At 46.0% G+C, this 13,516-nt stretch overlaps 1 protein-coding gene across 9 annotated transcripts in view; it reads left to right on the top strand.

Annotated features, from left to right (window-relative positions):
* Positions 1-3,748, top strand: part of SPAG9 (sperm associated antigen 9) — a 57,825-nt gene extending 54,077 nt beyond the window's left edge. For all 9 annotated transcript variants that reach the window (XM_030287546.4, XM_030287550.4, XM_030287548.4 and 6 more), the window contains one exon: positions 41-3,748. In XM_030287546.4, the coding sequence (XP_030143406.2) occupies positions 41-156 (116 nt within the window). In that variant the 3' untranslated portion in view covers positions 157-3,748. The remainder of the gene's footprint in view (positions 1-40) is intronic.
* Positions 3,749-13,516: the final 9,768 nt, after the last annotated feature.

Raw genomic sequence — 13,516 nt, 5'->3', positions numbered from 1 at the left:
CTGGTTATTGGCTGCCTCAACCAAAGGTGTTTTGTTCCAGGTGATGAAGGAGGAGAATCTGAACTCCTGGGAGAAGCTCTACCACTTGAACCTTCTGTAGCCAAAGCTGAGAGGAGTCACTTGATAGTGTGGCAAGTCATGTGTGGCAGTGAGTGAGACTGTAGGATGCAGTTGGAGACCTTAAAAACGGTGGGGGGTGGGGGGGAAGAAAAAAAAATGCTTCTGCATGTTTTGTTTTTTTTTTATTTTGTGAACCTGTTTCACAACATGATGTTTTGAACATGATGTTGAAGCATTTCTTTGCTGTTTAACTTTATATTGAAACCTGTCATACCTTTAGCTATACAGGAATTTGCTTGTGCTGTTTTACTGCACCCGTGTTAAATGGAACAGTGTGAGGAAATGAGATGTTTCTCCAGCTGGTGTGCACACCACAGTGAGCAGCTGATACAGTTTTACTGTACCACAGCAATTTCATGTGTTCACTTCTTTGGTAGTCTCACTTGAGTTCAGCTTTGTTCCAACTGAGCTTCATTTCACTGTATAATGCATTGGGTAAAACAGCAAAGTTATTCCCAGAGTATGAAAAAAATGGACAAATTAGAAGATGGATTATTAAGACTCATCCAAATACTCAGTTTTTGGGCTAAAGCAAACTGTATATTTCAGCTTTTGTTTTCAAACCTGGAAAATCTTGCTCATCCAGTGTACACAGTTTAATTTGTTACATTCTGCAGAATTTGTTGGGGGAAAGAGGAGGCTGTATAGGAATTAAAATGAAAATATTTAAATAAAATTGTATTTTCACTATTGAACCTTAAAGTTTGAGAGCTGCTGCCCTCAGTAATGAGCAATTTTGAGCATAATGGTTTTCCATCTCCCTGACATTTGTCAACTCTGTTTCCAAATGGTATTCTTAGGTTGATATAAATTGGAAAATAACAGTAAAATTCTCAAACAGGGGATATGTTTTGTTATTTTCTTAACTCCTTATGTCCTAAGCACTTAGAATGATCTTCTCTGCCTAACTGGTCAAACTCATAAGGCACTATATGTGTGAACGTTGGAGACCTCAATCAGATCATGAGAAAAGACTGAGAGTGTACAGGAAAAATCCACATTCTGCATGAGTGAGATTGTAAAGGTGATGCCTCAGGCATCAAAGGAAGTGTAATTCCAGATAATTAGGTACAAAATGTATTTTTTTGGTAGCTCCATACCCCAATTTAGTTAAAAAAATAAATAATTCAGCAACAATAGTATCAGGTAACACGACAAAAAAAAATTACCAGAAATCAGGACACTACTATTAGGCTGACATTCTGTCTACTCACCATCCTTTTTTTAACCATAAATGTGAGTTTATGACTGTCTTCCTTTTACATTGAAATTTCTGCATTAGTATCAGACCTAAGTTAAACGCTTCATGATTTCTGTACTTCAGAAGATTAAAAAACCCACATTTGCTCTTTAATTTAGTCTCTGGAAAGTGAAAGTTTTGAAGGGTTTTAATAAACATCCAGCATTTACCCCTAAAAGGCTGGAGCTGTTCAGATTAGCAGAGAAATTTAGTAACTTGATTATGTGAGAGAACTGAACAGTTTCAGATGAGTAAATATAGAAACACTTTTCTAAAACTGCCTAAACATTTTTATGCAATAGGAGCAGTTCTGGTCTATCAGGCAAACATGTGTTTATATATTTTCTTAATTTTTTAAATTAACACATTTAGCTGAGGTCTATTGTGTAAATATATATTTAGGCAGCTTTTTCAAATGCATATCATAGCTGATAAACCAGAAAATCTCCATTCAGGTCTATTGGTTAGATTTATATGTATAAATACTTTTTAAGCAATGTATTTTGTACACAGCTGTTCCTCTCGTAAATATGTATTTAGGACATGAACTATGTAGTAAAAATCCTTATTAAAGATGTTTAATATCTTGGTAGTATTTTTTTCTTCAGAATGCCAAAAGCAAAGAGAGCATGTTGTTCATAATTTGCTTTCCATATTCATCTTGAATGTCACTCTTAAAGTACTTTGGCTTAAATATGAAGTCTGGAAGTTTATTAAAAATTATACAAACACCAATTATACAAAAGTAACCTGAATTAACACTCTTAGACCTATTTAAAACTTATAGGTATGCTGAATATGAAGCACATCTGAATTAACTAATGGGACAGGATGTCTTAAGAAAAATGCTGTCTAAACATCTACTGTTGTGTAGAATCTTCACTGTGAGTGGTGCAGTTTCATTGCTTTTCCTGCCATTTTCTTGAATTTTTTTTTTCTCTTTGGAAAACACAATCTCCAAAGTTTTTTACTCACTAGTTGATTGTCACATTCTCATGTTCTCAGAAGAAAAAGCGCACAATTCTGTTCCTTGGTTCTTTGTAGGATTTAATTTGTTATTAAAGACAAGCTGTTTTCTCTGAGTGACGTGTCTGCTCCAGCTGGAGCAGTGCAACCTGGCAAGTGTGTACCTGGTCTTTTGCCAAATGGAGCTGGCCCACCGTGCCATTGTAGTCAGTTGAGTGGGCCAGCCCTTGCAAATGCTTCAGAGAATGATGGATTGCTTCTGTCCAAGAACGGAAGGGTTTTAAAGCAGATAGTTGTTGAGCTGTGTAGCACTATGGGTGTAGATAAAGGCATGTGCACTTCTCTCTATTTCTCATTTAAAAACTTTATCCCCTGTCCTAAGGTACAGTAGATTACCTGGGTCCCTGTTGCCATCACAGTGTGCTGGGCTGTATAAACTCCCCTTGGGGTCACTTGGAAAGGTGAATAAAGCACGCAAAGCCCAGGCTCTGTGATGACAATGCACCCCCAACTCTGTCTCAAGAATGTGTTTATGCATTACACTCGTGATTGAAGCATCATATAAATAGGAGCTAATCTCTTGATATCTACAGCTTGTTAATAGTTTGGAAACGTTTTGAGCACAAAATATGCAGCACATGACTTGCCTGGGTAGGGGTGTTTGCATGGTGAAGGTGAGGCTGCATTGTCCATTCCTTGGGAAGGTCTTCCTGGGCTGGATAGGATCGAGCTGACAGAGCGTAGACACTTTATCATAGGCTGCCTTAGTAATAAACAAATCTTTAATCTGTTTTATTATACTAACTGTTCTAAAGAACGTATGTCTTTAAAAAAATGCTGTGTAACTGAATATTTATTTCCATGTGAGTATTATAAAAGTTACCAAAGGATTAAACCTGACTTAGCACTCTGTAAATGGCCCTGTTGAGGTGGGCCTTGTGAAGGCCTCGCTCTGTAAAACGAGACATGGTAAACTCAAATACAGTTCTTCTTTAGGGAAATTAAATGTTCTTTTCTAACAGGGTTATGCCATATTGTAACAACCTATATTGCACCTCAAAGCATTTTTCTATACACTAAATGTCTCTCCCACCCTCTAACAAGATTAAGTTTCCTTTATTAATTTTGTTGATGCACATTTCTCAATCTTTTAAACATATATTTTAAACATTTTATGTTCTGTAATTTTTGAAAGTTTTGTCTGTTGGACACTTTATGCTGAATTTTACTTGCCTCTGTAATCTGAGATGGATTCTACAGCGTTAAACTTGCTGTCTGTTAAAACTTGAGGCTTCTTTTCTGTGAGCAGAAGAGCTCATATAGCAGTGTAGTTATTTCAGTATTTATTTCTATTATTGAATCCATGAGGTTCAGAATGTAACTTTGTACATGAAATATATATAAATATGTATATGAAACATGCATTGGGTCAGTGTGTTCTTTGTAATCGCATGTTAATTTTGCCGAGTTTTGGTGCTATCAGAAGACACAATTTTTGGGATTTTACACTAATGCCAAATATTGTCATTATCAATTGTGTGTTTGAGTCAGTCCAGACTGGTGTTATCCTGCACTCTCGTAGTGGTCCCAGACCAAAGCTGTGAAGAAAAGCTGTGATGTCTGTGCCTCTCTTTCAGGTACAGATCTGGAGGAGACCTGCTCAGATGAAATAGATTATATCAGATGAAATAGGTGCTGACACTGAGATTTGGTTTTGAAATTGTTTTAGCAGAGATTCGTCAGAACTCAAATACTCGCTGGTTACTTCCTGCTCAGCAGAGGAAGTTTTTAAGGCAGAAGAATGAGGACATGGTGACTGCAGAAACAAAACTCTTGGCCAGAGCCAGGGTTTCACCTTTTCCCAGCTCACCTGCCCCTTTCTAATCACATTTGTCCCAGCTGTGTGTCCTGATCAGTGTGTCAGGAGTGTCCCTAAGAACCCCTGGCTATTCCCAGGGACTGGGGGGGCCCCACTGGGTGCAGAAAGTTGTGCTGGGGACACAAAGTCCTCCTGCCCTCCCCGTGAGTGCCACTGCAGGTGCTGCTGCTGCCCTTGGGCACTGGTGAAGGCCCCACGTGAAGTTGTTTAAAATTTCCAGAACAAAAATGTTTTGGATTTTTTTGCACAAATGCATGTGCAAACACTGGAATCATCCATGGACGAGAACCTCCTGTTACCACTGTTGTAAATGTCCTGTTACCACTGTTGTACCACCTTGAAGCTTTATAAACCTGGTGCTGAACAAACCCACCATAATTTTTGCTTAGTTAGTGGAGTTTTCCTGGAAGATTTTTTCCTCTCCAGAACATATGTCCTGATTCATTTCCCTTTCCTTACAGTGATGGTTCTGGGGCCATGTCCATTCCCAGGCAGGTCACACACACTGCACCGTGCTAAAGCAGAATGTGTCTTTATTAAATGGGAAGAAACATCATAAATTTTCACTTTGGAAATGTTTCAGCTCTTCCAGCAGCCCTGGAGCCCCTCAGGTCTGTGCGTAAGTAATTGAATTTTTCAGACCTGGTGTAGAGAGAGATAAGAGAACAGAGTTCTGAACTAAGGAGTTACAGCTGGTGTTTGGAGACTGAAGTTTGAAGCCATTGGAAATAACAAACCTGTCTGCACTGGACGTGGGATCATGGGAAAAACACTCACTGTTTCTGAGGCAATTTTCTAAAAAGTTCTCTCAGTTGTATCAGTCTCCTACACAAAGAGGTGTTCAGTGCAGAATACACACACTGTTAAACCTTTTTAATCCAAATGCTTTTATTGAAAAGCACTATTTTTTTGCTGGAAATTAAACCTCAAACTTACTGAGGGAGACTCTTTCCCTTTTTCTACAATGGAATAAATAGTAAACCAAAAATTTGGATTCTTTTTGCATTCACCTCCCATTTTCAGTGTCCTGTCTGAGCAGTACAGTCTGGAGCTGGTACTGGGCATTGTGGTGATCTCTGATGCACAAGTGCCCCTTAATTCTACTGCAGAACAAGCTGTGAGGGGCCTCTGGCCAGGGAGCACAGTAGCTCCTGGCAGGGCCTGCAGGACTCACTGTGAATCTGTGTGGTTATACTCCTTTAAAAAAAAACTATTTTGAGTGCAAATAGTTTCCTGCTTTTTAAAACACTTTAGATGATGGTGGGAAGGGAGCTGATGGGAAGAGATGTGGATTGGTGCTCATTACACTGTGAGCTTGTGGCCAGCAGCAGGAGCAGTCTGTGACACAAGATGGTGCTCTTACAACTGAAACACAGTGTGGAGCCCGAGAGAAAACTCATTCTGCTGCAGAATTCCCTTCTCCAGCCTTCCTCCAGCAGCCAAGCCTCAGGTTCCCTGAAACAGCTCTCCCAGGTGGAGCTGTTGTGTCTGAGGCAGGACAGAGCAGCCCAAGCACTTGGTCACTCAGGGTTCAGGAGATGCTCCCCTGCCCTCAGCCCTGCAAATGCTCCAGTTGGGATTTGCCTCTGTCTGCTCCAGAGCTGGAACCTCCAGTCCAATTCACCTAACACCTGGGGAAGGGAAAGCTTTTCCTTTGTTAGACAAAGGTCCTGCTGGGCACTGGGATGGAGGAGATGAGGTTTCATGGCACTGCAAGGGCTGAGCACTCCTCTTCCTGCTGCTTCTCCAGCGTTCAGAGAAGTTCTGTTCCAGTTTGCAGGTGGGATGTTGTTAAAGTACCCCTTCATTCTGTGCCTGAGAGCAGTGGTTCTAAACTCGTGAGGCAGCAGCAGGTGGGGCTGCAGGGCTGAGGGGCTGATGCTCCTTACACCCACCTCAGACCTTCCCCTGCCTCCCTCCAGTGCCCAGGGGCTGGGCATGTTTGGAGGTGCTGCCATCTCCTGCTCCTGAATGTTGCTGTGCCCAGGGGCCTTTTAGGCTGTCTCAGATTTGGAGCTTAAATGAAGAGGAAAAGGAAAAAAAACCCCAAAAAATCATGTTGGAAACTTTCCCAGACATCACATCTGCTTTTCACTTCCACCTTTCGGCACGCGGGGCTGAGGTGGGATCAATGTCCTGGTGTCCCTGAGGCCCTGCCCTGGCTCAGGGCTGGCAGGGATGGAGCAGCCACCAGCCAGGCCCTTGGTGGGAGCAATAGCAGTGCTTCCTCCAGTGTCATCCTTATACTTCCCCAAAGCTGCTCTGCAGACGCAGATCTCGGGGTCTCCCTTTCAAATTAAATTTGGCTGGTGCTGATGGTGCTGCCCTGGGTCAGAGCACACGTCCTGCTGGCCTGGCTGGTGCTGAAAGCAACACCTGGATGAGGAGTGGGAATGTGGGGAGGTGTCCCACAGGTCACCCCGGATCCTGCTGTGTCTCCAGGCTGGATCAATCAGCTTCCACCTTGTGGAAACAACTGGACTGATGGCAAATGGTGCAGCTGTCTGTATCCCAGCAGGACTAAATTCAGGAAATCTGAGAGTTTGCAAAGGCAGCTGGAATAACTCTGAAATATTCTGGATACTCTGGATGAGAATGATAGAAAATTTTCCACTTGTTCTGCCCCTGCACGGGTGCTCCTGCAGGGTTGCAGGTGCTACACATGGCTCTGTCCCTGCTTGGGGCATTTGGATTCTGCTCCTGGGATGGCACAGAGATACCTGTGGGATGAGCAGCACATGGAGCAGGTGTGAAGTGTTTCAGTCTTTGCAGGCCAGACCTGGTTTGGGGTGGGTAACTGCACAAGGCAATGTTGTTAAAGGCTGATGAGGGAGGCTGAATTCAGGGGAGAAAAGGTGCCGAGAACTTTTTTGGCTGCTAATTGATGTGTTCAATGAGAGAACAGCAGGATGTGTGTGTGGGTGGGGAAAATTGAATCCTTGTCAAAATTGCCCAAAAGGTAATGAAAATCCCTGAGATGAGAGAGAGGTGAATTGTGCAGCATCCACAAACCCATCAGAGTCCAGCTGACTCACTTGCAAATAAACACTGTGTGGGTGCTCAGGAGCTAAAAAAGCTCTCCTGCCCCGTGCAGATGTGCTTGTGTCTCATTCCCCCTGAGAAGGAAGGAAGGGAGGGAGGGAGGAAGGATGGAAGCTCAGCCAGGCCCAAGCTCAGAGGTTCAGGGCGTGCAGGACCAGCCCCCCACCTTGGCATTGCAAACTCAGTACCAAACACAAGGTACCCATCCTTGCCTTGCTCAGGGCTGTGCAGATTTCCACGTGTGGGATGAGAAGATGAGGAAGGACATTTCCAGAGGGAAGGAAGGCTCCAGGAACATCCTAGCAGCATCTGGCTGGCAGGACCAGCACTAGAGAACACCAGGACAGAATAAAGAACTCATTCAAAGATGGTGAGAAAAATGCTTTGCTGCTTTTTGGGTGATAACCTGCCATCAGCCGGGCACAGCAAGTCAATGAGTGGCTTTTGCAAGCACTTTGAATCCTTCTCTGAACTTTCCAGGGTGCTCAGAAAGTCATTTCACCATAGCAACCTGCATCTGCAATAAAGCCCCAAATGTCACCTGTGGGCCAAAGCTGTGGCTGAGCTGCAGCAAGCTGTGAGCTCTGGGCAGAGGGTGAGCTGGAGTTTGCATCATGATTGCTGTGGGGCTGCTCCTCCTGGGAAGCTGCAGCTCTTCACACCCTCCCAGCCCAGGCTCTGCTGCCATCCTGCTTTGCAGGAAGCTCAGGGCTCTGCTGGTCAGAATCTCTTTGAAATGCCTGCAAAATGGGCTGAAATGTCCTGTTCCCAAAATGGCCTGGTCCATCAGAAGGGCTAGAGGTACAGGAGTCCCTCTTGGCTGACAGCAGATAAAGGGGCAGCATAAAGAGGGTTCATTACTTCACTCAGCCTGGAAATCACACAAATGGGTCAGAAACCTTCAAAAGGAAGAATGGAGGAGAATTTTGGAGGGATAAAGAGACTTTAACAAAGCTCTGCTAAGCCACCAGCAGTGTTATGGGCTGACAGCAGCAGCACTTGGGTGTTGAACTGTTCTTGTTTCGTGAGCTGGGCTTTGCAAGCAGTGTGAAGTGTCATCTGAAATTGGAAATAAGAAAGTGAAGGAAGTGTGAAATGGTCATAAGGAGAGTTTTCAGAAGGAGGCAGCAGTGGCAGGGATTTACCTGCTGATGAAGTGGCAGTTTCCATGTTCCTCCTATGGTTCAAGCAGACTGTATTTTGGGATCATTCCTATGTCACTCTGGATTTTGCCTCCTTGGTTCAGCCTGGGCAGTGCTGAGCAGTGTCTGAAGTGTGACCATCCTTGTGAGATTTCCTAAACCATGTGGCCCTGGGGACCCCACTGAGCCTGCAGTACTCCCTTGCTCCCCAGTCTTTTCCTGAGGATCCTCTGCCTACCTGACTCTTATTTTTTTTGCTGAGAGGTTTTTATCCTGCATTTGTGCTACCTTTCAGCTCGATCTGTGCTTTGACTCATTTTAATATTGTTACTATCTCAAACCTACTCCTTGTCACATATTTGGGGAGTAGGCAGGAGACATCCAAGAATCTGAAGCCAAAAATAGGGAGAATGAGAGAAAATAAAATGATGACTTTCAAGCTTTTCTGACTGAAACCCAGTCTGGCTGTGCATGGGATACCCTCGGGGGTGGCACCCTCGGCCATGGCCACACAGAGGACATCAGTCTCCTCTTCCTGGGCACAGTGCTGTGCTCCTGCTGCTCCAGGCTGTGCCAAGTCCTGCTAAGTCTCAGCCCTGCTGGCTGCTGCGTCCTTCACACACTGTACACACCGAGCAGGAGCAGCACCAGGGTTCTAGCTGCCTTAACTTCTTTTAGGATCATGTTTGATTAAGGCATGTATTTGTTTTCAAAATCCTCATCTATTTCATGCTGGTTTTAAGTACCACTCATTCTTAGAGTGAACTGGTTTTAAACTTCCTTATTCCAGTCTGAGCTTTCCAGGTCCCAGAAGAGAAAATAGATTAGCCAGGGGCTGTTGTGGTACTAATTTCTCCTGTATTGCAACGTCATAATGCTTGAGTCAAAAGTTTCTAGGGAACAGCAGCTTAGTTAAATAATCCTGCTTCTGGAGGAGCTAAAGAAGACATTTTCCACTCAATCTCGTGCATGACATTCTACAGAGAATCTAAAGAGCAGCATGAATTGACTTGAGAGGCACCTTTCAGCTGACCATGATATCTCTGGCGTGGGCACTCAGCCCGACCCTGACACAGACCCACAGGCACTGGGATGGACACAGCAGCAGGGAACCAAACCTGATGGGCCCCTCTTGCTCATCCCCTGGTGAAGGTTACTGGCACTTGCTTGGTGTCCAAAGTGCACTCAAGTGCTTAATTATGTCCTATAGCTCTGATGGATTGTATCACCACTCTTGTTAGTGATCTCACTTCTGGTATGAGCCCTGTATCTCTCTCTTTTCAGCCTTTTATTTTCAGTTTCTTATTGCTGTTTCCTAAACTGGTCTCCAGCACCAGGTGGGCAGCAGCTGGGGAAGTATTTTTGTCTGCAGGCAGCACAGTGAGATGCTCTGAGGTGCCAGGAGCTGCTGGTGTGGGGGACAGGCTCGGTTTTGGTTGTCCAGCAGGACACCCAGCCAGGGCTGCAGCCAGCTGGGGCAGCTGAGCCCCAACCCAAAACCCCAGCCCAGGGCAGCACCTGCACTTCAGGCACAGCTACTCCTGCTGGAAACCCAGCCCATGCTGGGTCTGTCTCAGCTGTTTCCAAACACAGCTGAGGATACAGAAATGGGGTGTTGTGCTGGTTTGGGAGTTTTGTTTGTGGTTTGCAGCGCTGAGGTGTGAGCTTGGTGAGGTGTGAGCAGGGTGAGCCACGTCCCTGGTGCAGATCCCCCAGCAAGGGGCTCCTCCCAGCACAGGGGGATGGATGATCCAGAGGTGAGGGAGCAGCAGGGGGACAGGCACACGAGTCAGAGAATTCCAGTCCCTGCCCTGTCCCTCCCAGCTCTGTTCAGGGAGCTGTGTCACCCCTCCCTTGGCACAGGGCTCTGGCAGGGACCCAGCGAGCTGGATGGGACAGAGGGAGGAAACCTGGCCCTGGGGGACCCAGCAGGGCTGGAGAGGGGCACCCCAGGGCTCCTGGCTGCTGACAGGGGACAGAAATAGCCACTCACAGTTCCCTGGAGAGCAGCACACAGCACGGGTGTCCATGGGGAAACCCTCCCTGCAGCAGTGACCCAGACAGTGTCTGGCTGCCTCTCATCAGTGCTGCTTCTCCCAGCTGCTGCTTTACCAGCATCACCCCATCCCCTCTGCGTAATCCCTTCCCTCTCTGCAGGCCAAGAGTTCACCTGAAGGCCATCAGAGGGATTTCAGCTTTCAGCAGAGGAGTAAAGGGGTTTTGGAGAGAACTAAACCAGCCCTGCTGACCTGTGTAACTGCTGGGCTGTGAGTCTGGGCCCTGACTGACAGGCTGGGGTATTCTGTCCCATTATTTTATGGAATAACAAGGCATTTCCTTGTTAAAATGCTTTACATTTCCTTGTAAAGCAGCAATCTGGAAATGCCACTGTGATAGTCTTGGTAGGTCTGGGCTGTAGGCACTCAGCATCTTGGATCTCACTGTCATTTGTGGAGAGCAGAACTTTAGGGCTGTGAATACAAGCTGAGGTGTGCTGGTGTGTGCAAACCATAATCCTGCTAGGACAGGACAAGTGACAGCCTTCAGGAGAGAGAATTTTAGGCAGCCTCTTCCAAACCAACCACCTTCATGTCAGCATCTGAACTTTGTTTTTGCCTCCCAAATGTTTTTGCCATGCATTTTTCTTTTTTTTTATTGCTGCAGGTTTTTATGGCTTTTTGTATCAACCTTGGTGCTAAGATTGGGTTTATTTAGTGCTGTTTTTCTGCTGTATCCCCACTGCTGCTGGTCTCTGCTGCAGCCAGGGCTGAGCCCAAGCCTGGGGCTTTTGTGTGAGGTGTTACCAGCTGGATGCTTCCATGGGCCTCTATGGACTTTGATTTTAGTAACAAACAGTGGATGGCTGAAGTCCTGGGATGGACATCAGGCAGGACCATGGAATTCTCCTTGACTGACAGGCTGGCCCAGTGTAATAGCAGTAATAGCAGGGCATTTCTGCTAATTAGCTGGGACCTGTGAGCTGGTAGTGTGTAGCACTCACACACACACACACACACACACACGTTTCTGTCTGTGGATAGTGGGGGCTTTGAGCACACAGAGTTCCTGCGTGAGAGATTCACTTCAAACCAGACAGTGTGGGAGGCCCAGCTGCTCTGCAAAGTAATGGTCCCCAAATTCCAGCTTTTAGAAAGCTCCTTTTTCTTTCCCTTACATGAACAGGGCAATTAATCCTTGGTACTGCTAAGTATTGTTTAATACACATGCTGCCTTCCCTCCTCGCTGATTTGGGTGGCAGTAGCAAAGTCTTTCTGTGTGTATCCCTGGGCAAGGCATTCTGAGGATTGCCAATAACCATGTCCCCATGCCCCTGGACAGGTAATCTCTGTAAAAACCAGGCTCCAACAGGTGGGTGAGATGAGCTGGAGCTCTCCTGTGACTCCAAGTATCTCCTCTGGGCTGGAAACACAGCTTCAACCTGGGGCTCATGGGCTGGACAAAAAATTAGGAGGAAAGGGTTATATTCATGATGGATCACACCTGAGCTGTTTCTCCTAGATTATTTCCTCTCACCCTATAACACTTTTTTCCCCTAAAACCTTTCAGACTTGGGCTGGTCTCCAACCCTTTGAGACGGAAGCAAAGCCTACCTGACCCCATGTTGCTGAAGTGGATTTGAAAATAAAGCAGGTTGACTATTTTTGAGCCATGAGTAAGATCAAAATGCATGTCCTGACGGGCAGCAGGCACTGCTGCTCAAGCCTGTCACCTGGGATGGGGTGGGTGACTGAGGGCACCCACTGCACCCCCCCAGGTCCAGAAGAACAGCAGCCAAACCCCAAACAGCACATGGCACACCTGGTGCCTCACTAGGCACAGGGCATTTGGATAAAGATATTGCTTTTATTCCCCTTTTCATGTGCCACCTCTTTTATTTAATGTGTGGCTAAAATAGATGATGGAATAAAATTCCCAAATATTGAGGTAGAAGGATAAGAGCCTGGACTTCCTGATCCTCTAGCCCAATAAGCCTAATGATCATCCTGGGCCTAAGAAAGAGGGCAGCAACTTTGGAAACTGAAGATGATGTTTTGGCAAGGGCAGGTAACCAACACCAACAGGAACTGGCTTGCTTATATTTTCATTTTCAAGGGGGTTATGAAGGATGTGTTCCATAAGAATCCCCAGTGCTGTCAGCTCCAGCAGCTGCCAGGTATTTAGCTGAGGGGTAATTAGGAAGGCAGAGGTTCAGAAGAGCATTCATGCATGTGCCCACTGAAATGGCATCAAAACCATGGCTCTGAAACTTGTTTTCACTGGGGAGACACCCCAGCTCAGGAGGTACACTCTACTGGAGAAGGGACCTTCAGTGCTGAAGAGTAGGATGGAGTTTTCTGCTCTGTAATTTTATCTTGGGCAAGGGCTTGTAGTCACTTTTCTATATCTGCCTCCTTCCATTTGGGAGTAAAAATCTGAGGGTTGCTGTCTTTTTTTTTTTTTTTTTTTTTTTTTTTTTTTTTTTTTTTTTTTAGTTTCCTACCATTATTGCAATGAAAGCAGACCTCAAACACTATCTTTGGAAGGTAAAGGCAGGGAAGCATTTGCACTCAGAAAACACCGGGGATCTTGAACTGCCAGCACTGGAACGGGAGATGGGATCCACAGAGGCAAGAAATCAGTTTGCCCTTTCCCTTCAGCTGCAAAGGGCACTTTGTGTTTGTGTTGAGCAGGGAGATGAGGATCAGGGGGAGGGTTTGCTTTGGGAAGGGGGGGTCAGCTGTGCTGTCACCGCGGGAGCATCTGCCAAAGGCTCTGGGTCACCTCCTGCAGCTTTCCTGCCCTTTGCAGCCAGCAGAGCGATTCCACCAGGGCTGATGGTGCCTTGGCTGGGATTGCCCAGCTCAAATGGCACGACAGGAGCTGTCTGCACCCCCCCAGCCTCTCCCAGCCCCTGGCAGCTGTGTTGTTCATCACCCAGAGCAGGGATGGGGCCCTCCAGGCTGTGTGACAGCCCAGGAAACACTCACAGCTTTCCAAGGAGCCGGAATGGTGCTGGCTGCCTCCCCGTGGGAACAGCCCTTGGCAAACCCAGGATACAGGTGCCAAGGATGCAGCTCAGCAATTCAAATGTCACGGCTTAGGTGCAGCTTTCTTCACCACAGCAGG

Source organism: Taeniopygia guttata, chromosome 18, assembly GCF_048771995.1.
Source record: "Taeniopygia guttata chromosome 18, bTaeGut7.mat, whole genome shotgun sequence".
In the NCBI taxonomy this organism is placed as follows: domain Eukaryota; kingdom Metazoa; phylum Chordata; class Aves; order Passeriformes; family Estrildidae; genus Taeniopygia; species Taeniopygia guttata.
The sequence above is the reverse complement of the archived record's forward strand: the minus strand, read 5'-3'. Positions and strand labels throughout refer to the sequence as shown.